We start from the raw sequence: 26168 nt of genomic DNA on the forward strand, positions 1-26168 counted from the left end.
GATTTCATACCAAAGTCATACTTAACATTCCACTTATACTGTCAAACCTCTGAGAAATATTACGGGGGGGAAAAAACAAGGCGCCAAATTAAAAGAAACTAACCAAACTGACCAGCTGCTCTCACTTGAGAAGAAGAAGGTGACTGCCAGATTATATATTTAAAAATAAAAAGGTAAGTTCTCCACTTGTGTTCCCTCTTTCGGTTTAGAGCTCTTTCTCTGGGAGAGTTTTTTTTTTCATGCCGCTGGTCTCCGTGAAGTTTTCAGATCATTGTCATTTTTTACATTTTTCCGCGGAGCTCCCTTCGTTGGGAGGGAAGAAAACATTTGCAGATTGAAAGCCTATTGTGTTTGACTTTCCCAGTGTGCATGGATATCTTTGACAGGCTCTGTACAATCAGATTTCCACCGGTAGCCCATTGACACGCTCGCACACATACACACACTATTACAAAGCGTCGCTTTTTTTTTTTTTGACAGCAGAGAAGTGGGGCCAATATGTTTGTTTTCTGTCTCGCTCAGTTCATACCTGGATCCCCCCGACACTTCCAGCCTGGTTCCTCAAGAGGAATCCAACGGTTTTACCGACAGGAACAGCGGGAGAGACGGAGAGACGGACACACACAAACCGATTTGGAGGAATACACAACTTCTGTCTGGTTTTGGACCTCTGCGTCCCGAAGGTAAGACAAGTTCTGGGTTTGTCATCATGGTTCAGTGGAGGGGAGTGCTCCTGTTATTTCACCAGCACACACACACACACACACACACACACACACACACACACACACACACACACGCATTGATTAGACACAGAACAACAAGACACATTTACAACAACAACAAAATCAATACATCATGAAATATCCTGTTTAAACCAAGGTGTTGTTTCTCTTGAGTTTTTTTTATTTATTTATGATTTAATAAAAACACATTTCCTTTTTCACAACATTTCCATCTCCTTCAAAGACAGACATGGTCATCAAGATCTGTCACAATGTATCCAGAGTGCTAGTTTAAATCCTTTCAACACGTTATTCATGGACCCAGAGCTATCAGCAGATTAACAAATACACAAACAAATGGCAAATATGAAGTGATGCCAGCGCGTGGACCTGTGACTTCACGTCTGCATACCCAAAAGGGATTTCTGTTACATCATTTCTGATATGTCAATATAAAAAAAAAACCCTAACCTCCTGTGCTAAGTGTATTAGCTTAATCACAGGAAAAAAACATCCGGACGACACTGTGGGTTTATACTTTTGTCAATTTAGAAGAAATTCTGAAGCAATGAGAAATATGTGACGGATGCAAAAACATTTTTGAGGGCTTGCCAAAAATTACTCAAACCTAATATCCTTTGCATAGATAATTAGTTATAGACTAGTATCTTGAATTTAAAAAGAAGATGTATCTATCTATCTATCTATCTATCTATCTATCTATCTATCTATCTATCTATCTTTTCTTTTTTTTTCCTTTTTACTTCTGTCTTTCGTGCCAACAAGCAGAGCAAGCGGTGATACTCTGCAAAGTCCTCCTAAGTACATAATTCATAGGTGAGGATTTGAGATTCATGGATATGTATGCGAGCTAATTGTATAATTATATGAATGCCACCTCCGGCTACACCTGCTCATATTCAGTGTTGTTACTTCATGCTTGAGTAGATTTTTAAATTTAAAAAAAAAAAAAAAGTCGTCTGACCAAGTCAAACGTTTTGGTTTATTAATAAATAGAAAAAAAATATCGAACATGCTGGTCTGTAAAGTCGGACAGTCATCGGCTTTGACTTTACAGAATGCAGTCTGTCAGGTTGCTCGCAGCGAGCAGAATAACCTGTTAACGTTTCTCCGCTGTTGGTCTCTCGCTGTGTGCTTTTACTGCGGCGGCATTCCTCAAACTAGTCCAATGTCATATTTCCACTCAATATTTTATACATTTTTGAAATATTTTCACCAAGTTTGTGTGGGAAACACAGGCTGTGAGTCTCAATACGAGTTCTCTTGAAGGCAGCCGGCGCGTTGCAGATACGACCTCTCGTTGCAGCGCGAATAAAGAGGACGATCGGTTATCGCGTTGGACGTTTTCTTTTCCTGTTCGGCATGTTCGACCGTGGTCGAGAGGCAAAATCCACAGTTGGAGCTATACTTTCTATTAACATGTGGAAGTGATGTTCTGAGACGAAACAACCAACCAGAACGAGCGAACAATGTGTCTTTGGTAAATGAGACACGCCAAGATGCCTAATAATAGATTTTCAATGCTGATGGGTAAATCTGGAAAGGATTAAGCATTCTGCTGCTCCGACAGATTCCCCTTCATTGTTTTCATGCAGCATGAATGCATCAGGCCTCCCAATGTACTATGTGGTCTTTTCTCTCTCTCTCTCTCTCTCTCTCTCTCTCTCTCTCTCTCTCTCTCTCTCTCTCTCTCTCTCCTTGAACGCACTTTATGTTCCTAAGCCGTTGCGGATTTAGCATGAACGCCGTGTGAGAGTTAAATTCGAGGGGAAAGTTTTACAGCTTCGCTCATGTCATAGAGGTCAATTAGATTACTCGGGGTAATATCCCCTTAAAGTGGCAGTTTTCTCTCTTTTTACTCCCCAGCTGTGTTCCTCGGGGCCGTTTTGGTCGGGAAGGAAGAGTTAATGAGCATGTGCTTTCTTCATGAGGGGGGCGGAACAAAATAAATATGCTATCCTCTGATGTTTCAGCTTTTCTAAAAGCGCCTTCACAATTCTGCGGAGACACTGTGGAGGCATTTTCAAACAGTCTGCCGATTCCTGCAAAGGTGCATCCCTCCCTTGCAGAGTGTTTGCTCGGCAGCAGGGTCTGTTGACCGTTTGTCAGCGAGCGGCTTCACCCGTTTGTGTTAAACCCACAGCAGGGCGGCTAATGAGCTTTTTGCCCATTTGTGCAGACGTTGGCCGCCTTTTTAGCACCATCCCCAGAAGTGCTCGTCCAAATGGTGGACACTTGCCCCTCTGTCAACCCAGATCCGAACAAATACCACTTATGTCTGCGCGGCGAGCACACAGAGGGCCTCAGAGAAAAAGCCTGCAGCTCTCAGCAGAAGGGCATTAATGGCAATCTGGAGGACAATATGCAGCCTGACGCTAACTAGCGGCGGGTCGGGTTAAAGTCGTGTCGTCGAAGGAGCGCGTTGTGCCCCGAGCTATTTATTACGGGGATACGACCTGAATGCTGCACGCACTAGCGCCGGCCAAGTATATCTTTAAACATACCCCGGTTACTTCCCTCTCCGCAAATTGATAAACATTGTATTCGTGTTAATGCACTGCACATGTTGACATATCCTCCAAACCATGAGGTTTTAACAGATAAGCTTTTTCTGGCCTCCTATTCGGACCACTCAGGGGAGGAGCCGGGGAGTGGCCTAGAACAGTGTACTCTTTGTATCGGTTGTCCCCAAGTTGCTAAACGTCGTAGTTGTTCTTTCTCTTGGCGACCGGCTGCTAGAACTGATGTTCCACACAAATGTTCTCCAAAGAGGAAGAGCTCAGAAAATACACACACACAAAAAAACAGCCTGTGTGGGTGTGTGTGCCAGCGTCTGTGGCTCCTCCAGCCTCCATTCTAGATAACATGAGGCTCATGAGCCCGTCTGTTGTTTCAGAGACGTGTGTGTGTGTGTCTGTGTGTGTGTGTGTGTGTGTGTGAGGCCTGTTTGTCGCACTGGAGCTCCAGTGACCCAAGGGCACTCATGTGAAACCCCTTTAATCCTTTTGCTGTGAGTGTTTTGGGGTTGGGGGATGATCTCCCTCTGCAGCACAGAGCTATTTGTTTGGCTCCTAATATAAAACAACACAGGTGTCCGAGTGATTTTTGTGGGCGATCGGGCCTCCACGAGTGCATGAACTTCCATTAAATGTGTAACAGTACAACAAGTTTCCTCTCTCTGGTTCCGATTTTTATGTCTAATCATAATTTCCCCTTGTGAAAATCCCCACTGTATGTCCCCGATCAAAGCCGCGGCTGCTTTTAATGCCTTGTTCCATGATTTTATATGGCTGGATGAGTTACTGGCTGGCGCATTCTGCTGCAAAAGTTACGCATGTCTTAAAGGTTTCACAGATTATGGCTTCAAACCGCTCCCCCGACCACAAAATGACCAATTCAGGCTAGAATGGCTTCTCCGCTACTTTCTCTGGAAAATTTCCGATTTAAAATGCTGATTCAGGCTTTAAGAAGAAGAAGAAGAAAAAAAAAAGAAACAGAGAGAAGCATTCTGGCGCACTTTAACCGTTTTGTGTCAGTCTTTCCCTCCTCAGCTGGATTGAGGCTTAACCCTCTGAAAGTGTGACAATCCAAGGTAGACCACATAGGCAGCGGCGCTCAAGCCGAACAATGAATGAATGAATCGTGCCTTGTGTTCATGCTCCGGCTCGACGTGTGGTACCCATTCATCAGTGACTCATTTAGGAAACCAGTAACCTCTCCTTACCTCAGAGTGAGCTAGCCTGTTTCCAGGCGCCGCGATCTGATCACGTGAGAACAACAAATAAAAATCAGTTTGCGGGGACTTTCATATGGCGTGAAAAATATACGTCGGGCTCGTCCAACTCGGATCGCTTTTCACACATCCTCTTGCGTGCGAGACGTCGCTCTGAACATTATTGTTTTTCTTGGGCATGCAGCTGGTATCAAACTGCAAATGTTTGACTTGACAAGAGGAGCATGTGGTGTGTGTTCGTGTGTGTGTGTGTGTGTCTTTCTGTCTCAACTTTTCCCTCTGCCTCTCTTTCTGCCTTCTTGCCGTGTGAGCTGTTGGCTGTCCAGCCCTCCTCTCACTCTCAGCTCTGATTGTTTCCTGAGCGCCGTGCCAGATAGGAAGTAGGAGGAAGTTATTGGAGGAGCTGGAGAGAATTTATTAGGGCCAAACACAGACACGGGAGGGAGAGGGGAGGGGGGAGATTTTCTTTTTTTTTGGGAGGGGGGGGGGGGGGATTGGGCTCGTGCTTTCATGAGTCTGAAAAAGGGACTTGTGGCAAACTTTGAGCAGACACTCAAACCAGCTTATCGCCTTTTTCATTTCTCAAGAACGCTGATAGGGTTAAACATGTGCGATTTCTGCTGCAAATGCATCCGAGTGTGCGTGTGTGTGTGTGTGTGTGTGTGTGTGTGTCCGTCTGTGTGTGTCAGGAGGAATAAGGCAGCGTCTCCGGTTCCCTTCAGAGTGCAGCTTTCCTGGCCCGGACCCTAAAATGTTTTCTTTATCTGTAATCTGACCCTAGAGAGCAGCTGCTCTTTCTGCCACCAAGTCCTGTTGTTTCCCCTGTCAAGAGTGTGTTTGTGTGGCTGTCGTCGTGTCTGTGCGTGTGTGTGTGTGTGTGTGTGTGAGTGTGGGGGATGCCTCTCTGTGACATCTGTGAGTGCCCCTCAACCCTTAGACGTGTGGAAGAGTTTCAGCTTGTGGATCTGTTAGTGTGTGTGTGTGTATTATGTTGGTGGAGGTGTGTTTAACTTTTAGCTAAGCAGGGGGTTGGAGGGGCGGGAGGAGGGCGAGGGGGTATTTCGGCTGCCAGCAGGGGTCTGTTCTTTGCCAACAAGTGTCCTGACTCGAGCTGCAGCCTAACAAAGGCTGCATTTTTCAAGACAAGCGACGAGTCTCGTAGTGCATTGGTTAACAAACAGACGGCGGTACGAACATTAGGCCAGGAGGCATGTGATGGAGAGACCAACACAAACAGTGGGACAGACAGATTTGAAGGGAATCTGTTAACAATCTGCGACATGAGTCAGTAGACTTGAGTCACGGTAACGCGGGCGTTCGGAGCTCCGGACAAGAGAGGGAGGCCGAGCTTCACGTGTTTGACGGGACCAGAAATATCATGAAGGAATTTGTCAAAGCGAGTCACAGGAATGTTTTGTTTCTGAAATACTTTTAATTCCTCAATCGTGCTCTAATCAGCGTTTGTGTATGTTAATGACTTTGTGCGACATGAAAGGACTCCTTTGTGGTGAAGAACCCACGGGGGGATTATGGTCGTAGCTTTGCAGAGCGTTTTAAGGTCTTTGAACTCATTGTTTTGGTTCTACGACCTGCACGCAACTTCCCTGTTTTGTGTCACTGAATACGACCTGCTCAGCACCAAATAGCAGAGAGACACAGTTCGCTATTCGTTGGTGACATCACGGAGCATTTAGCGGCTAAAGAGACAGATATTTAGACCGAAACAAAGCTAAAAAATGGTTGCTCAGTGTCATCTAAGTATATATAATGGATGAATAACCAAGTTGGAGTCTTCCGATTTTAAAAAGGTAGAAAATTGTAAACTAGCAGCAGGACTTCCAGATATCTACAAGTCTACATGATCTGATCTCCAGAAAAAACCCCAAATATGAACAACGTTAACTTGTTTAATCAGGTTACTGCTTTGTTTTGAGCAGACTGAAGATAAACACTTTAACTCTGTGGTTCAGTCACAACGGACGTGAGCAACGTGAGCTCCCTAATGTCTTTGTATCAGCTTCCTGTTCAACACCGAGCACCAAATGTGCCCTCGTGCTCATCCTCAGTCCGGTGGACCAGGTGCATCAACGCGGGGAGCCTCGTTCGGTCATTTCATGCTCCCGCTTCCCGTCCCACAATGCAGCAGACCTTTCTGCCTCTGTTCGTTTGTTGACTCGCCTTTTGGTATTTACAGCGTCTTTTTAACGAGTAACATCAAAAAGGTCACGTCTGTTCTTGACATCGTTAAAACGCGAGTCTCTCTGACTTGTGGAGCGGCAGTCGAAGTCAAACACGAGATGTGAGATTGAAATTGACAGCAAAAAAACGTCCGACTTTTGATCGGACGCTGGGCACATTCGGTTGTTTCTCGCACGACCGACTCTCCCGGCGGGATGCTGAGTCTCCGAATATCTACGATCCATCCCGTTGGGTCAGAAGCGTCTGGGAGGTCGGACGCATCTTCCTTTCTCACCAGACGTCTGGAGAAGCGATGTGGCCGTCAGGCCTTAGAAATCCGCGACGTGACCGAGTGGTTTTGACTGAAGGTCTTGCCCCGCTGTAGTCTTTGAATTCCACGGCTGGAGTAGAAGCCCATCTGGTCGGTGCATCAGAGAGCACTGAGATGATCTCATGTTCGGCGGGAGATAAAAATAGAGGAATAAAAATGTGGCAATGTGAAGAAAAGAAGGGAAAAAAAACAAGCATCTGAGTGCATCAGCGTTATCGTGTCGCCTCCTGAATGCCAACGCTGCCCACGAGCGGCTACTAAAACACACAGTCTCTGTTTGTGTTCCTGCCTGTAGGTGTTTGTAAGGGCTTTCCTCCTCTCTGTGGCACCTTTTTTTTAACAAATGCCTGCGATGGAATCCCTTCCCCAGGTTTAGGTAATACCGACCGATTTCCTCCATGTGACCCGGCAGCTTCACAGTGACTCAGTAGAATTACTGGAATTCGTTGGGACATTTCACCGCACACAATCCCGTCTAGGAAGAGAGAAAATGAGAAAGGGAAAGGGGAAAAAAAAAAAAGAGAGGGGGAAACTGAGCGCGGTGCCAATAAACTCTTGGTTCGGTTCGTGGATGGAGACGGAGCAGAGATAAGCCGATTGCTGAAAACAGACTGCAATGGGATCGCTCTGTTCGGGGCTGGGAAAGCGGGGGTCGGGGGGGGGGGGGGGGGGGGGATTGTGGTTGCATGAGTGGCGCCGTTTTGAATGGACGCGCGAGGCGCGGCGCTTTTGCAGGCGTTGTTTCCTCCCGCCGCGCGCTGGAGTTCTGCAGCGCGGCGCTCTCGTCTCGTGGCCGGACTCCCGGAGAGCAGGAGGGGAGGTGTGGCCCGGATTTTTGTGTTAAATGCGGGAACAGCGTGTCAGTCAATCGAGATCCTTCAGTAAACCCTCCCATCTGGGAGTCCCGCGCTCAGAGCGAGTGCTCGGGGCGAGGCCTGCCGCTAACAATTGATCTCATTATCCATTAATCTTGAGATTATCATCTCGATTAATCTCGTTTGGGTTTGTATGAAAACTGGGGGAAAAAGTTGTATCGGCTAATTTGCGTTCTTTTTTTAATTCAACCATTGGCTCCGAAACCCTGAAGACAGTCAAGGCTGATCAAATAAAGAGAAGAGAAACAGGAAATCCTCCATTTGAGAAGCTGAAAAATAAGATCAATCGACCGTATGTGTTCACTTGAGCATCTCCGAGTATCTGCGGATCATTTTGTTGCGCGAGTCATCGCTCTATTGTGAGTTTCTCACACACACACGCAGCTCCAAGTGACACTACAGTATCTCAACAACAGCTGTTCTAATGTAATCAACATGTTAATTCCAATTCTTTTCAATAAATCGAGTCAGAGAGCCGAACCCCGAACGGCCTCCATCTTGAGTCAAACAAGCTGTTGCATCGGATCCCCGTAAAACTGTCGGCGTGACTTTATTTACCGCTCGATTGTATCGCGGCTATCGTCCGGGTTTTGAATCCTGTGACTCCACGAGAGGATGTATTGAAAACAACCCGGCTCCGCTGACAATGCCCTGCCTCTAGTCTGAGCTCTGAGCGTGTTCACTGCTGATGTTGCATTCCAGCTGGAACAATCCCACTGTTTTCCAGACCCCAAAGTGGACGCCTAAATTGGACAACACCCCCACCCCACATACACCCCCCCCCCCCCCCCCCCCGTCTGCTCTCCAACCAACCAACCAACCCACCCACCAACCCACCCACTCCTCCCATACACGCATCCCCTGGTCTCCTGTCCTTATTTGGGTAGAGACGTTCTGAGCGCTGGGCTGAGGGTGGGGGGGGGGGGAGGGGGTGGGGAGGGTGTGGGGAGTGTGGGGGGGGGGTGGCAGAGGAGGGAGGGCGTTGGGTTGACACAAGGGAGGCAGGAGGAGAAACAGTGAGCACTCGCAGCCCTTTCTTAATAAGGACATGTCTGGAATTCAGGCCCCTCTCTCCGTCGCTCTCCCTCTCTCTCTCTCTCTCTCTCTCTCTCTCTCTCTCTCTCTCTCGGTGAAGAGCCTCTCTGTTTTTCGCAGCACCTCACTTGAACGCGCCCCCGTGAGCCTCGTAGTCCCGCGGAGGTCCGCCGGATCGGCGCGCCGCACCGGAGGCACTTGCTCCGCGGCTCGCCGGGCCCAGCAGCGTCGCAGTGTTTTCTGTGCTATAATTGGAGATGAACAATAGAGCGGCCGCCCCCTCCCTCGCTCCCTCGCTCCCTCACTCCTTCACCGTCTTTGATTTGTTGCCCCGGCTCTGCTGGAGCTGTTGCCCCACAGCACCTGTGCATTCATTAATGAAATACTTTGGGATGCCTGAAATACATTTTTTTACACCAGGCCACACAAAGGGCATGTGTTGCTCTCAAGGCTGAGAAAGAAATGTGTATTTAAGGGTTAGACTGGTGTTGATGTCCATGGTTCTTTGTGCCTAAAGATGTTTCAGTTCTTAATTTGTACCAACAAACAGCAGCAGAATGAAACCAGAATCAAACTAGAAGTATTTGTTGTTACTTGACAGGCTGCTGTAAATGTTGATGTGGCTGTTTAACACATACTTTCTGCTCCCAGCTTCTCAAATGTGAAGGTTCAATGCTCTTCTGTACCACGAAGAGCATTAAACCTTCACAATAAAGTGATTATCTTTTCGATTTTGGCCTGTTGATTTAATAAAACCAGTCATTTGAAGTCGTCAGCTTGTGCTGTTGGAAACGATAATCGGAATAATTTTTTCATTTTGTAGACTACTAATGATTAAGAAAATTATAGCTAATGAAAGCAATTATTTGTTATTTGCAACCCTTCCGCAACACAACAGGAACAAGATCATTTTTGGCATTTCTTTTGAGAAAAATAGCAATTAAATATCAATATCAATTTACGAATTGTTCTGATTCCACTAATTGATTCATTTACTCCAATTTCGATGTCTTCGTTTTGTCTTTTGAGGTTCGTAAGTCAGCTTCAGAACTAATCAGGGGCAAAAGTTTTCCCCATGAAACCAAACTGTAGAGGCAAAAAAAAACAACTATGTGACTATGTATAAAGATGAAAAATGATGAAATGTTCTTCCCTGGTGCAGATAACGATCAAACTAACTCGAAGTCCAGGCGCATGTTGTTAGTCTTTGGGAGCGATAGCAGCCGTGTCATCTGTGACGACGGACATGGATCACTTGAGCTGCTCAGTTTCAGTGTTGAGTTCTAACACCATGACCCTGTCCGCAAAGGATCCGCCATAACCAATACCCTCGCAGCTAAAATTAGCATCCCGACCTGCGGATGGCTGTCAAACTCTCGTTTGGGTTTCTGTGACGTCCATAAATTTCACGTTGTCGAATATGATCTACTCGCCTTTGATCTTTTTTATTCCTGTTACACGATGATGAGAAGAGAAAGGAAGCATTAATAATCCTCTACCTCCAGGAAGCAAGGAAAGGAGGCTGTGGGAGATTAGGGCTATCACCGCAAATACATCTCAATAAAAACTTCTCAGCGGCACACAGCTTTTGTGTAATTATACAACGAATAATTAGCGACGCGTTTGCGGCCTTGAGGACGAGGTAGATATTTTCTTTATGCTTGATATGATTTTTCCAAATAAAGTCGAAGGAGCGAATCACATTTTAAGACTGAAACTTCATTTCTTGGTTGGTTTTTATTTCACAAGAAGCATACTGGCGATATTTAACTGTGCAAAACCTTGTAAAAGAGGTCAAATATGGCTCATGGTGAGGGAAAAAAACGGCTGAAAAGGATAATGTAACAAATGATTCGATCATATAAACTCTAAATGTAAGTATAATATAACTCTCTGTATTCATCCTTTTATACTTTATTTTTGTCAGCATCTGCAGAAATGCAGAAAGCAGAAACACAAGCATCCTGGGAGGATCGTGGTTACCTCATAGACTTCCCTTTGAGGAACAATACGATGGTGCTCCAGCTTGAAAAATACTTAAGATCTTTGCCTGCAGTCAGCCATAAGCCAACCACACTGGGACACGGTTCCCAGACCGCGGGAATTCTTTGAGGCCAGCGCTGATTAGTGAGGTCTTTAAACTTCGTTTTATGGAATATCTTGAATTCATTTGGCCAGTTCAGAGAAATTAAATCGGGGGAATTATAGTAATAATTACAGTTAGCATTGTTTATTCATACAAATTTAACCACTGCAAAAAAAGGAAAAAATGTCAAAGACGGCCAAAGTTGTGACCTATAGATGAATGGCATTCCTTCTTCCAGTCTCATTATGCTTTACATGAACTCACTCAGCTCTGGGCCTTCTTTGGAGCCACACAAATAATTCACTGTAAGTATATTTATAAGGAAAGTACAATTATCGCCTCATGTTTGGATGTCTCTGCCAATCGGTCACGCTGCACTTCACGTCCATGTTCGTCCAGAAAGTCCACAGTTGTCCCCGCTGAGACACCGTATGGCCATGAGCTGTATCTGAGAAGTGGTCGTAGTCCTCGTGGCGTCGCACATTAGTTTGTGGATTGCGGTTTTTGAACGCCTCGAGTTCAGCGTTTTCGCCGTCGCCATCTTGTTTTTTGGCAACCAGTGAGCGGAAGTGAATATGTTTGTAGGAGCGTCGTTGGGACTCTGGTGTTGCGACCTGTCAATCACAAGGGAGCCCCCGCCCAAAAGCATACTCTGCGTTACGCTCCGTTTGATTCTGAATGCATCATAATTAACTAGATGAACATCATGCTGTCTTGGAGGAGACTTAAAAATAGCGGTTGTGCACAGTGTTTATTAAGTACGTTGTTTTCTCATAGACTTCTATACAATCAGACTTCTCTTCGCCACCTCGTGACTTTCCCCCTGATTGCCAGGGAGAATGTGAGTTTGAAGCTCTTCTGCCCTGGCTTCACTTTTCAGAAGTGGAAGTTGCCCCCTGGTTTTCACCAAAAAATGTGCTTTGTGTCATAAAGTGACCTTTGACCTCCAAAAATCAAATGAGTTCACCCCAAGAAATTTGCTTCGGGTGTTCCTGAGCTATCGCGTTCACTAGACTGGACATGACGGGCTGACGGGCAACCCGAAAAAACATCCCGCCTCCGGCCACAGCTGTTGCCGATGCCGAGGAATAGAAACGGTAGAGAAACGGAGCGAGGTTGAAGTTCACACACACAATGTGGAAGGTGTTATTCAAGGTGGAGACGAAATCTAATTGCATTTAGTCAAATCCATATTGTCTTGTATGTCATTACTCTGGTTGGCATCCAGTCAAAATGAGCTTAGGAATGCCAACGGCGTTGGATCATCTATTTAAAAAAAGGAAACAATAAGAGAGCCGCTCAGTGCGCTGAACTGTTGATGTCTGCTGGTTTTTCCAGTTCCGTGTAATGAAATGAAGGTGAAACAGCAGCGGGTGTAAACGGCCTGAGAACGGCTTTGCAAGATTCATAAAACGTCCCCGTTTGACAATATTGCCAATAAAGGTTTTTCAGGATCCGTCACGCGCTGGCTGAGTTCCACACGTAACATGTCGACAGGACACATGGCGGCTCGTGTGATCCGGTCTGATCGATCTCATGCGTTTGTTTGAAATGTTGTGAGACAGAAGGTTTTCTTCATCGTAATGGATTTGTTTACCAGATGGCATCACATGAACCGCATTTCCAACTGTGGCAATAGTTTTACAATAGATCCCGTCTAGAAATAACATTTCCTTTTGTAGTACTGCAAAGCTGCACATATTTTTGGTTTAATTAGAGAAGTGTCTTTTATCGAAAATATGAAATTATGGTTGAACACAGCACGCCTTTTTTTTTTCTTTTTTTTTTTTACTTGATTGTTTTCAGATCAGATCAACAATGTCAAGCATTACATTATTAAAGTTGGTGATATTTTGTATCTTTATTGGCAACAAATGACATGAACAGACCAAAACCAACAATGCAGTGAGTCAGTAGGTCTCTCACGACTGTCTGACTTTTCCGTCTCTGGCTCTCGGGGCCCAAGCCCATTAAGTCCTACTCAAAGGCATAAATCCTTAAAAATGGGTCACACATCTAGAGTTTCATTCTTAAATAAGACTAAGTTGTTTCCTAGAACAGCTGGGCACTGTAGTTTTTTAAAAAAGGTTCTCAAACAGGAACAAGGAGTACTTTATTGGGGACTATTTGCAGCTGCAAATCTATACAGAATTGAGGCGTATTGATCCGCGAGTATTTTTACATCGCCAGGAGAGAGAGTGTGTGTGTGTTTGTGTGTGCGTGTGTGTGTGTTGGGTTGACGATGTGGCTCACAGCTTTGTTGAATACTCGGGTTGTCCAGATTTCTCCCGTCTGTTATTTCTTTACTTCAGAGCGATGCTGTGAATAACAAATGTTGCTCTGGAAGCAGTTACGATCTCCGCGCACACAGCGGGTCGACTATTTTGTATTTGGCAGAAGCACTAAAATCAATTTTAAATAAATGAGATGTTTCTTTCATCAATATTTTGTTTTAAATAATGTATTTCTTTTCTTTATCCGTGTAATAAGTGGACTAATGAACAGTGAGCGGGCTTTATATTGAGACCCTGTCTGGGATTATTACTCCATGATGACCGGCCCGCTGTGCATTATCCCTTCCTGAGACAACAATGGAGTTCTGTGGAGTGGATTTTCTTCAAAATTCACGAGAGGTTTATTTACTGATGTATTTTATGTCGTATAACTAAACTTTAAAAGCCCTTCAACTCGAGACCAAAATGTTTTATTCATTTCTGGATCGTAAGACTCATTACTTGCTATATTGTTTTTTTTTTTGGCTGCAATCACTGTTGATTTGATGTCATGGGATTTGATAATAATAAAGAAATACGGTCTTTCAAACTCTCGACACTCCCGTTCGCTGCGGTGTGTAATTCTGACGAACATTTGCTCTATCATTCACATCAATATGAAATGAAAACCAGCGAAGCGACTTGATGGATCTATTATTTTTCACAGGTGTCCCACCGATCCTTTTGATTTTGGGGCTCGGGGTCGGGCCCAGGGGGAGCCGCCACCATTGCGTCCAACGAGTGGAGCGCCAACGGTAGCCCAGAGGATGGGCTGGACGGGGAAAACGAGGACAAGGCCATTGACGGGGACGCCGAGGGCGTGTGGAGCCCGGACATCGAGCAGAGCTTCCAGGAGGCCCTCGCCATCTACCCGCCGTGCGGCAGGAGGAAAATCATCCTGTCCGACGAGGGGAAGATGTATGGTGAGTACGCTGGACGCCAGCCAGAGACTCCAGATGTTTATTGTCAGTCCGGATCGTGTGAAAGGCTTTCGCCGGGGGACTCCATGAAATGTACGTTGTAAATATAACAGGACATATACATTATAACACAATAAATATATAAAAACACGCAAGAACATCTCAATGGAAATCTGTCCCGGAAGGAATGGGGAAAAATGAGAATACCACACATTCCACTGACGGTTGTGGCTGAAAGAAAAGCTTCATAGTGCCCTGAAAATGAATTAGTAGAATACTTCCCCCCCCCCCCCCACACCTCTTGTGCTCATTGTCACAGCTTTGACATGGAGGTGAATGTTTTCTTTCCACTCGCAGCTCTCTTTAACAAGTCTGTGCCTGTTGAGTTGTGACCCAGGGGCCGGTTCTTCCAGTCGCACCAGCGCTCTCCGAGCCGGTTACAGCTGCCCTGAGAGCATCTCCGCCGCTCTCTCTCCCCGTCTGATTTACACCTGTCTTTTTCTGCCGCGTTTTTCCTTTACAGCCCCGCTTTTTATGCTCACTGTTTTACGGCCTCCTCGCTTCCTCGCTACACTTTCAGTCGCAAAAAGAAAGAAAGAAAGAAAAAAAACAACCCCCCTGCTCTTTGTGTTTTATCGCCGAGCGTAATGTTTCCGCACAAACCGGTATCACTGCGAGAGGGATTTTGTTTGCCTGTAGGTGACTGCTTGTGCTGCGTTTGATGCCGGACGGCTCGCTTAAATTGGCAATAATTAGCACAGCGTGATTCTGAGACTCGGGGAAGAAAAACATCGCATTGGCATGTTGAAGATTTTAAACATCCATATGGTTTCAGGATAGTTTTGCTGTTTCCTGCAGCGGCTTCATTAACTTGCAGGTGTTGAGCCTTTAATGCCCCGAAAAACCTCCAGATGGATAAGTTGGCAAGGTCTCCGGTGGAATCACCGATATCCAGGTGTCGGGGAATTGAGCGTGTTTGTCTTTCATTATTTTGATCCCACTTTCCCACTCCTGTTGTTGAGACAGAGCACGCTGCCCTAATTAGATTCAGCATTTGAAGCTGGGGATTGTGCTGAACAGCAACAAATGTTGATGGACAGGAATCGCGTTGCCTTCTTCTTTTCTTGTTTTACGTGCCGTTGTCCTCAACAAACCTCGTTCTGGTTTTGTGAAATTGTGTTCTTTTCCCCCCATCGTAATTCAACTCCCTCGAGCCATGCTTTGTAAGCCTTTCCTTCCCTTTAATTATTGTCCGCCATGTCTCAGAAACTCGCAATTGATTCCATCTTCAGAGCGCCCGCAAAAACCATCAATCATTGCCACCAGAGTCTCAGTCGGGCTGTATATTTTAGAAGCATTAGTGTTTGTTTTTAAATCACTTTTCTTTTTCTTTTTTTTGTGTATTTGGGTGTTTTTTTTTTCTGCCCTTTGACGTCAGATGAAATTCTTTCGGAGTGATTCACGCCCCGAGATTGAATCTCATCCACTCATTCATCGGGGAGATTTGAATATTCAAGGTCGAGCACATACCTGAGATAACTCAGCCGCCGTCGCAGCTTCTGTTCGTCGGCTTCGTGCTTAAGGAGCGGTAGTAGTGTGCAAACAACAAAGCCATTGACGTTTTCATCAACAGAACAACTTTTTCCCATCCAGTTATTATTTACGTCAAAAATGACAAACATCTGCTGCTTCTACCTTCTCAAAAATGATTTGCTGCTTTTCTTTGTCGTGCATTATGGTGACTTGGTTAGACAAAGCACAGCATTTTAAGACATTCCTCCGGGCTCAAGGATAGGCAGACATTTTTCACTGTTTTCACACATTTTGTCGACTGAAAACGTGTTTTATTGTAAAATGAATTGAAATGTCAATCTGTAATAAAAAAAACTGACTTAATCCAATAATGTCCTGTTCAGCCTGTTTACAGGAAACCTTTCTGATGTGATTCAGTAATGAATCGAATCATTTTAAATCACATGTAATATGACTAAACCAATCAAATGTTCATTCCAGACGGCAGGGACATGCTTAAAACGGTATTTCTTGTTAAAAAAAAGCATTCCATATTTTTCCAAATGACTAGTTCACAACGTGCTTTTAATTGCTGTCCGGCCCTTCAGCAACAAATCACTGCAGGCATCTCTCAATTTACCTAAGTACCTCCCCAGGCCTGTTTAGCAGTGCGGTGTTGTGTCCCCGGCTCCATACGTTTGTCATGAGAATGTCAACAAAGAGGCCGTCCGCGCTCAAACCTTCAAACCTTCAAACCTTCAAACCTTCAAACCTGCCCCCTTTAGCAGCAAACTGTCAGGACCCCTTTCAGAGGCCTGCTCTTTTTCTTTTTTCTTTTCTTTTTTTTTTTTAGAGCACTAAACACCATCTCCATTTACAATAAGTCATCTGAGGTTCTGCTCGCGGGGCCAAGGCATGCCCCCAGAAGAAGCCGTCTCACAAGGTGATTACCTCAGACTTCTAAAAGCTGCCCTGACGTGAGGTTGGGGGAATGTTAACGATTGCACTGTGTAATACTGTCTACCTTGCAGTCCTCAGACTCCCAGTGGCCTCCAAAAAGGAAGGCAAGTCATCTCTCCCGCTGGGAATGCCACTTGTTCCTGCCAATTTCTCTTTTTTTCTTTTTGGTGGGAAACCTTTTTGTAAATGTCCATTGCCGGAGCGGGACGCCTCTCTGTTACTCGTGTGTTCTTTGCTCTTCAAGAGCTGTCTGGATTTCCCAGAAGCATTAGTCATGTCCGTGTCGCTCAGGGGTGACAGAGAGTTCAGAGAAGCACTTCATTTTAATAAGTAACACATGTTAATAATCACTCCAGAACATGAACGACACTCCAAGAAATTGGAGAGAAGATATGAGGAGTATGAACAAGTTGCATCTTCGGTCTGCTGCGTAAAAACAAGGAGGTCATGGGAAACTTTCTCATTTAGAAATAGGTGTTAGTGCTGATTTAAAAGAAATTCAGGACTCGTACTACTTTCAAGATAAAGTGATAGTTTCAGCAAAACTGCAATGCCTTTAGTGATTCATATATATATATATATATATATATATATATATATATATATATATATATATATATATATATAACTACAAAATTATGTTTTTAAATTTTGGTTTATGTGTATTTTTCCTATACCTTTAGCCGGAGGCAGCCTAGCTGTTTCCCCCCGTTTACAGTGTGTATGCTAAGCTAACTGGCTGCTGGTCTAGCTGTATATTAAACAAACCGATGTGAGAATGATATCTATCTTGTAATACAACTCTCTGTGAGAAAAACAAACTTGCATTCTGATTCCTTTTTGGTTTTCCACTCCTTCTTTCAGAAAGTAATTTCCACGCTGTGTGAAAAATCAAACACATAGTTGCGGCTCAGAGGCATTCGGTCCTTGTAAAAATGTAATAGTTGTCACGTTTTACAACCGAAGTTCATAGGAAGTATCTCCAGAAGATTGTGTCAAAAGAAATGTTGTCCATCTTGTTTTGCTTTGGCGCTGTGCTGACATGTTGTTCCCCTGAGTTTTCTGTCAAATCCCGAGCGCACACACACACACACACACACACACCTCTCAGCCCTGCAGCAGTCACGACTGCAAAGCACTCTGGGTACAAAAAAGGGAAAGATTTCGTACTGGCGGGAAGAGGCGAGGCGTGTGTCTTTTTTTTTTTCTTCTTCTTTTTTTTTTTTTTTTTTTACCTTTTTTGAGGGTCGCATTGGGAATCAGCAGCAGGTTCAGTGAATGTGTAAAAAGACGTGTGTGGAGGTCTCGGGTAATGATGACTGAGCAGGCCTTCACTGTCAGCCCCCTCACTGAGATGTTAGGAATGTTTTCAGTCATGGCTGGGCAGTATGTTAGCAATTTAGGATTACCTCAATGTTATGAGAAGGGAGGAGGGGAGAGAAAATGGGTGGAGAAAAGCTTCAGGAGAGAGGGAGAGAGGGAAGAGGGAGGAGAGTGGTGAGGGGGGGGTGAGGAGAGATTACCTTTTTGCTCACTATCTCGGAGTGGGAAGTGGAAAATTCCAGCGGTAGTGTAGTAAAAGAAAGAGAAAAAAAACAGATAGGCGTGTCCTGTCGGGGAAGAGGTTAAGAATGGAGGCCTGCAGCGATCCGAGCGTGTGTTGAGCAATCAACAAGGGGATCAGCTCCAACAAGAGGGGGTGATAAAGGGATGGAGAGACAGCCATTGTGGGGACAGTAAGAGGCCGAGGACGAGCGAGGCTGTGACCGCGATTGTACGACTGCGTCTGTTTGTGTGCACCTGTCATGTCCCCCCCCCCCCCCCTCCCCCACGCTGCCGCCGCTCCTGGGTGGACCAGCCCCTCACGCCGTCTCTCTGACCTCCACAAACGTCAAGTCTGAGCAGATCTCGGCTGCAGCTGCCGCGAACAACCACGGAGAGCATGTCCTCTTATATTCTCGCCCCCCCCCCCCAAAAAAAGTTATGGATTAACACAAGCAGTCCTACAGGGTCCTCTGTTCCTGGAAGAAGAAAGAAAAGGCATAAAAATGTGCATGTGCACACGCTATGCGGCGGCTGCTTTGAAGGCCTGACTTTTTAAATCATATATTCTGTCAGGTTGTGATTTAACTTCTTTTTTTTCTTAAAGTGAGTGAATCACATCCTGCAGGCATCAACTCCTGACTTCAGTGATCCAAGGCCTGTTGAATAAGTTCTGCTCAGCTGTTGTTTTGGTGCCTTTTTAAGAGTGATTTTTTTCCCCCTTTTAAAATATGTTTTACTTTATGGTCTTCAAGGATTTGATGAAGTGAAAGATGAGGCGGCATTTGGGACCGATTTACTTCAGTATCTCTAAAATTTCTCGGCCAACTGGGCGATCTTTTTTGGTAAATAAGGGATGCAGCGGTTGAAAATCCAGGCTGTGTTGAACACGCTTTAATGGTGTCACGATCCAGTTTGTCTCTTTCCACAAAAGCAGAAGGAGTCGTGCCGGAGAATGTGTCTGGCGGCTTCCTTTTCCAAATCATTTTAACATTCAATTTCATTGAAATCAAACACTGGAGTTGTTTGTCCGACTCGCTTCAAAGTGGTGTCTCTGCAGGAAACTGTATGTCACATGAAACAAAAGCTTCAATTTGAAATATCACGAAACCAACCAGATGTTTTGGAGAAAATCTGTAGATATCATCTCAGCTCACAACCACAAGACTGCACTGTGCAACAGATGAACAAAACACATTTTTGATTATACCACACTATGTATTTTCTGCCATAAAGCAAGCTAGAAAAAATCTTTTCATGGTCTGCTTTAAACAAAAAAAGAGGAGATATTTAGCTTATGTTTTCAACCTCAATGTCGGGAGTCCTTCATGTCTTTAACCCACAACACTGAAACCCACCTCACCAGAGAAGTTCTTATCTTTTTCTTTCGTAGTCAAACTGTAGTTCATGCTGCAGTACTTTGCAACGAGATATCTGTGAAATTCGTAGCAGAACTTCGTGGTTGAGACGATCCAATGGCGTTTTTTTTGTTCCCCCCCCCCCTCTGATCCTTTGCTGAAGAGATTGAGAGTGACAGTTGCGCGGGGGTCGAACTGGCATTGTTCTTTCTTTGCCATCCTCTGCGGGGATGGCCGGCAGCAGGTGCTGCTGTCCGTTGAGTGCGGGGTCACACGGTGGTGTTGTTTTGGGAAAAGGGGGCTGCTTCGCTGCCAGGTGGCAGTTGCTGGCAGAGACAGTTATGGCTTTGTGTTTCCTCCAAGAGTTACGGCATCAGCTGCCCCTTTTGCCCCTCTTAACCGGCGACCCCCCCCCCCCCCCCCCCCCCTCTACCCCAACCTAATGGCCCTCACCCCGGCTCTAACCTCTGCTTCTCCCAGAGCTGGAAGAGCTTGTGTGTGTGTGTGTGTGTGTGTGTGTGTGTGTGTGTGTGTGTGTGTGTGTGTGTTCGCCTGAGCTCTGGCTGTGTTCGCAGGCCCGGGCCAATCAGACTGGCTAGCACAGATGTGACAGGCTTAGAGGAATGCTAGGAATGCGGAGGCGCTGGAGCGGGCGTGTCCATCCTTGGCCCGGGGCGGTGGGGGGGTGAAGGGTTGGGAGGAGGGGAAGGGGGGGGGGGGTGGCTCAGTATCGGCAGACAGTTCAGCTCCGCTCTGCTGCTGGCCGACCGCCGGGTCGGACTGCTTTTTCGAGAGCACGGTGAGCGCCGCGAGCTCGCCGGAGCTGGTCTCGCAGTACTTTTATGGTAATTGCACTAACCAGGGCCTTCTGGAGGCCAAGTGCTGCAGAGAGTGTGTGTGTGTGTGTGTGTGTGTGTGTGTGTGTGTGTGTGTGTGTGTGTGTGTGTGTGTGTGTGTGTGTGTGTGTGTGTGTGTGTGTGTGTGTGTGTGCGAAAAAGCAGGACTCGTTTCTCCTGTCATTATGTGTCTGGATGCTCTGAAACCTCCGAGACATACAGTCTATTGTGTGTGTTCAAGAAGGCATATCTTGACCGGCCGGTGTAAATTTCTGTCAGCAAGTTTGGCTCATTATTCCTAATGACAGCGCGGTCCGACCTCTCCCTCTGGCCCAACGTTCAGCCGCAGAAACCCAGCGAACGTGACTTGGCAAAGGCAAGAAATGAAAAACACAAATTTTCCCCCTGGCTTCTTGCTCTTCTCACAACCTGGGGATGACTTTTGTTTGTTCCCGGCCGCACTTAAATCTGGCGTACGGCACTGAATGTGAAGAGGGCCGCTTCAAAAGGCCTGAATGCGGAGCCTGTTCCCTGCACAACCTGTTTGTGCAGAATTTCGAGAGTAGATGCCATGTCACTAAAGACACGGTTCTGTTTTCTAAGCGACTCTCTATAATTAGGCCTCGGGGCCACGTGAGCTGACGATAAGTAGGTGTGAAACGAGCTAATGAAAACTTTGAGGTAAGGCAAGAAAATCAAGCCTTTTTTTTTTTTCTAATAGCGACCGTATTTCAAAGAAGAAGGGGCGTTTTTAAATATGGTCTCCTGGAGGAAACAGAGGTGTTATTATGGTCTGTGACCTGTGACTAAAGTGTGTTTGCGTTGGGTCTGGGGAGCTCTGGGAAAAGGTCACGCTACTGAACGAGCCGCACGCAACGTATGATGTAAGACCGCCACCTGCTGGCCATTTCAGGGTATTGTCACATATCTGGCAATCTGAACTCTTCTGTCGCGTACTCTCGTGTACTTTTTTTGTGACCTTTCTTTCCTTTTCATCCTGTGTTACAGGTCGCAACGAATTGATAGCGAGGTACATCAAGCTGAGGACGGGCAAAACCCGCACAAGAAAACAGGTGAACGAGATTTGATGAATGGATCAGAATAACCACGCACGAGTTTGTTTTAGTTACTCACAGTAAGACACAACAGATACAACACCAGATGGGTGAAAGCCGTTAATAACATCTGTTATATAAAGGATTTGTAGTTCCTGATGGCATGCTTAATTACAAATATGAGTGGATTACTAGTTCTTTAAAGGATGATTCTGGTTTTATTATATATGTACATACAAATCCTGTGAAAAGACCAAAACCAACACTGTGGTAGTTTGTCTTTCCTGCATGTGGCACCAAAGCCCTCCGTATCTGTAAATCTATAAAAAGTGAGTCATGAACATACAGTTTAGCTGTTTTTTAAATGCAAAGTAGTATCAGCCGGCACACACGGGACTATTTTCAGCTGTGGATGAATACACAATTGGTATTCTTATTCTTATTTTGTTCAATTTTTCCCCCTCCTGGATTAAAGTCAGTATTTATAGCAGCTGGGTGGTGTATCTGGGATTGACTCAAAATAAACTGAAGGGCCAATGTTTGTAACTATGCCGAAACATGTCACCCATCGCAACAGTGAGGCTCATTCATGTGTGTTTTCTTAACAAAGGTGGCCAAAAAAAAATACTAATAATAAGAAATTTCCCGGCTGCACAGGCAGTACACGTGGGTGGATCAGTTCATTGATGGGTTTGTTCATTTCATCGGATGTATTGCTATATATATATGTGTGTGTTTGTGTGCGTGCGTGCGTGTGTGTGTGTGCACGCATCTTCGAGTGCATGTTGTTTTCATGCTCAAAAAACCTGTTTCACACCCCTTTAGGTGTCTAGTCACATACAGGTGTTAGCACGGAAGAAAGTTCGTGAATACCAGGCCGGTATAAAGGTAGGTGCCACAAACCTGCCTCCCGGCAACACTGACTGGGCGTCTCTTTCCTCTTTGGTTACGGCTTCTCCCTCTCTTTCTCTTTCTCTCTCTCTCCCTCGCCCTCTCCCTCTCTCTCTCTCTCTCTCTCTCTTCCCTTGTCTTTTCTCTCCCTGCCTCCTATTTCCTCTTCCCTCCTCTCGGCTATTCTTCTGTGCAGGTTTCTAGCCACTTGCAGGTTCTCGCCCGGAGAAAATCTCGCGAGATCCAGTCAAAGCTAAAGGTATGCGCTTCACCGCGGGCTCGGCGGAGCTGGTAAAAAAAAGAAAAAAAGAAAAAAAAAGGCTTGGCTTGGCACTAACCGACCTTTATCTGTGCGCACCGCTATCAGCCCCCGCTTTGCCGCGAGGCCGGCTCCTCCCCCCCGCCCCCCCGCTAGATAAATGGACGAGGGCTCGGCGAGCGACGTCCATCATGTCGAGGGGATAAATCCGACGGCGCGAGCGTCGTTTCGGAGTTGGTTCTCTTGTCGTGTAGCCGCGGTCCCGCTTCTGTGCCACGCATGCGCCGCACAAACAGATGAGAGCTTGTTAACCGCCCCGCTGTAAGCCAGACTTGCATGAACTGTAAAACTAATCCTCCCCCCCATCTCCCACCCCGCGTAGTGAAAGTACAGTATCTGCTTTAGAGGAATGCCACACAAGCTGTTCTGATGAGCCCAGTGATGATTTAGCAGCACACCGCTCCAGCTCTGTTCCTGTCCTCTGTGCCAGCCGGGCCTCTGCAGCACTTCTCTAAGACTTCTTTCTTCCCTACAACTCTTTCTACTTTGATACTTTTAGTTCCTCTACTTTTACCGTGTCTGTCTGTTTGTGATGTGTGTGTTTTAAAAAATTTTTTTTTATACAAAACTGAACATTCACAAAACAAAAAAAAACACATTAATCTTCATCAGATGACTCCTTTTGACTTTGTCTTGTAGTTTCTTTCGATCCCTCTGGTCTCTCTTCATGCTTTTTTAAAAAAAGAAACGAAATCTGTTTTGCATATTAACTTAAACATGCAGACTTGTGGGATTGCCAAAGAAAATGTGGCTTTTCTTTAGTGCTAACTTTAACTTAAATTAACCCCTTTTAATGCAGACTAATCCGGCGGTGGACGCCAGCATCCACAAGTCACTTATTGTGTAGCAGGAAGGCTGAACTTGTTCATCCAGTGGCACGAATGCCCAAACGTGTTTTGAATGCAAAGTATAAGTTCACATGGAGAATGGGAGGGAATCCCCGGGGTCCTCACTGTGCGACGTACTCGAGACACTTCAGCCACCATGCGATGCAATTTTAAACATGTTGTGATGTGCTGAGTATCGCGATAAGAAACATCGCGATGACGTTTTGTTTTTGTGCTAATTATTGAGTTTATACGATAACTCTTTCACTCCGTTCACCTCACTTCAATCCTTTCATTGTATCCCAGCAGAATGACTCTATGAACTATGTGAAGACATATTTCAATCCTGCTGACTTTACTCGATGCCGCACCAGAAAAAAAAGCACAATTTAGTGAAGTGATAAAGCAATTATTACCAAATGGTTCAATCTGTGTGTGTAATGTCAATAGTTTGCATAATAAAAGTTCAAGACTTGGCCTCAGTGCATTGATACATCTGATTCTGACATGTTTTGTGGAAAGTGTGCTCAAAAGATTTGCCGACAGGCAGCCGTTTAGTAAAATCAGCTTGTCGGTTTTTCATGGCTTGTCATATATCCTGTGTGGTGACTTTAATCCTTTGTGTGGTGACTTTAATCCTCTCTGCTCGAAGGAGTGAATCATATTCTTCTCACTTCTTACTTTTTTGCACACACACACACACACACACACACACACACACACACATACACACACACAACAATCTGCATTTTGCCTCCTTCACACAAACATGACATATTTGACTGAATTATTATTTGTATCACCTCATACTCTTGTGTACTTGTTAAACCCTTTCCCAAATACATATTTACATTGAGAATGTTTACTCAGCGTGTCATTTAGTTCAGTAATTTGTGTTCATGCTTCCTGAGTTCACCTTAGTTGGATGATGGTATTGTCAGAACACCAATGCTGTCCTTACGTTTATTTTCCCCCCCGTTTAAGTGTCAGATATCAACTAATATAATGTGCGTGCAGTCCCAACGCTTTGTTCAAGTATTAATCCAAGTTAGGAAATAAGAAAATTAGGAAATCGAGGCAAAGTAGAAAAACACACTCGTTTCCAAGCCGCTCTCTAAGAAGCTAAGTTGGCTGACATAAAGCGACTCTTTCCACTGTGGAATAAAAATAAATTGCCGCATCAGCTGAACAAACAGGAAGTAAACACGTGACGGCTGAAATGGACGCACGGCGTCGTACCAGCTGCACATTTGACGTAACTCACTGAAGGCTCGTGCAATTAAACCTCCATGGATTTAAATGTTTCATCACAGCTGGTCAATGTGCTCCTGTTCTACAGATTGTTATGGGGAACTTACTGAAAGAATATCCTCAAAAAAAGACTTAATATTCATCATACATGATGATTGACTGAATTAATTTGTATTGTTTTAACTTTCATTTTATTTATGCTGTCCAATGAAACAATACAATAAGATAATAATGTACATCACCAAATGTATTGCAAACGTTTTGGCACATTTTCTTTTCCCAATAATATTAATATAGTTCAAAAAAATACTGTGATCATTTTGTATTGAAGCATTCTTCAAATACCTTCGTCCCTACTGAACCTCGAAACCCTCTAAACAAGCGTATTTTTATGGCTTTTAATGTAAAAACATCAGATTATGGCACCCATGTACCACTATTAACTCATCTTAACACGTCATTTAGAGCTGCACCGTACTAATGGTTTCTCTCTTTTTTGATTCAGGCGATGAATTTGGTAAGTGGATCTGACTTGTGCAATATGCTTCCCTCCTCCGCTTTGTTTGGCAGCACCAGTGCACTGTCCCCTTGCTGTGGCCCTCTGCTGGCATGGCGTCCCCGCCCCATTACTACCATGTAATGAATCAACGCTTAGGAAGCAGCCACATCCAGCCTGATGTAGTGTAATCCCCTCAGCCTCTATAGGGAAGACAAAGTCTTGCTTGCTTTGCATTAAGGGTGTCGCTCTTTGATTCGGGGTCTCGCTGCTGAGACGTCTGTCCTTTTAAACTGCAAAGTTATAGCAGGATTGACCCAAACGTGCATTTTTTTCAAGAAAAAAAAGAGCAAGTGGATGCATTTCAAAAAAAAATTTAAAAAAATAGTTTGGTGTATTCAAATCAAAGCTTGAATGTCTTCGTAAATCCTGAAATCTGTTTCATGCACCGTGAAAAGGAATTTGTTGGCTTTGTGTAGCTTTTGCTTTGTATTTCACCAACATTGGACCGCTTTCATTCAGCAGTAATTAAATTTGTTGATGGACTTCTCGATGCATTTCCAACTAATGCACTCTCTTCATTCTCTTTTTTTTTCCTGTTTTGGAGGCTGGTAACATACCAGTTTGAATACAAAACAGCTTAAATACCAGTGCAGCTTCATCTTCTCTGTCCTGCCCTTTGCTTCATTTTGCCCAGCTGCAAAAACACATTTGCTTTATTGAGAATAATTAGAAGAAGTGGTTTTAATTGATTGCTAAACCCAACTGTTTCAAGTATATTGTGACTCCTGAAAGCTTTGCTCTAGATTATCGAACCTATCAGTTGCAGAATCGAGATGTTTTAGTTGTTAATCAAGCTAGATAGCGTGTAGTGTGGCAGTCCACAAGCCTCTACTAACACAACAGTAGATCATGCTGAGGTTACAGTGCCACCTAGTGGCTGA

The 26168-nt window shown here is 45.0% G+C and overlaps 1 protein-coding gene and 1 long non-coding RNA gene across 5 annotated transcripts in view; both read left to right on the forward strand.

Moving 5' to 3' along the window:
* On the forward strand, positions 1-14063 carry LOC137796357 (uncharacterized). Its single transcript, XR_011078581.1, has 3 exons — positions 1-173; positions 523-683; positions 13925-14063. It is a non-coding gene; the product is annotated as an uncharacterized lncRNA (long non-coding RNA).
* The window catches only part of LOC137796355 (transcriptional enhancer factor TEF-5-like), a 16572-nt gene continuing 4461 nt past the window's right edge, over positions 14058-26168 (forward strand). For 2 of the 4 annotated variants that reach the window (XM_068594249.1, XM_068594250.1), the window contains exons 1-5: positions 14058-14180; positions 21394-21458; positions 22266-22328; positions 22528-22590; positions 25234-25245. In XM_068594249.1, coding sequence (XP_068450350.1) covers positions 14174-14180; positions 21394-21458; positions 22266-22328; positions 22528-22590; positions 25234-25245 — 210 coding nt within the window. In that variant the 5' untranslated portion in view covers positions 14058-14173. The remainder of the gene's footprint in view (positions 14181-21393; positions 21459-22265; positions 22329-22527; positions 22591-25233; positions 25246-26168) is intronic. The other 2 variants (XM_068594251.1, XM_068594252.1) reach the window with 2 other exon arrangements.

This window comes from Clinocottus analis, unplaced genomic scaffold, assembly GCF_023055335.1.
Source record: "Clinocottus analis isolate CAN_PGR_092001 unplaced genomic scaffold, fCliAna1.0.p SCAF_3, whole genome shotgun sequence".
Lineage (NCBI taxonomy): Eukaryota > Metazoa > Chordata > Actinopteri > Perciformes > Cottidae > Clinocottus > Clinocottus analis.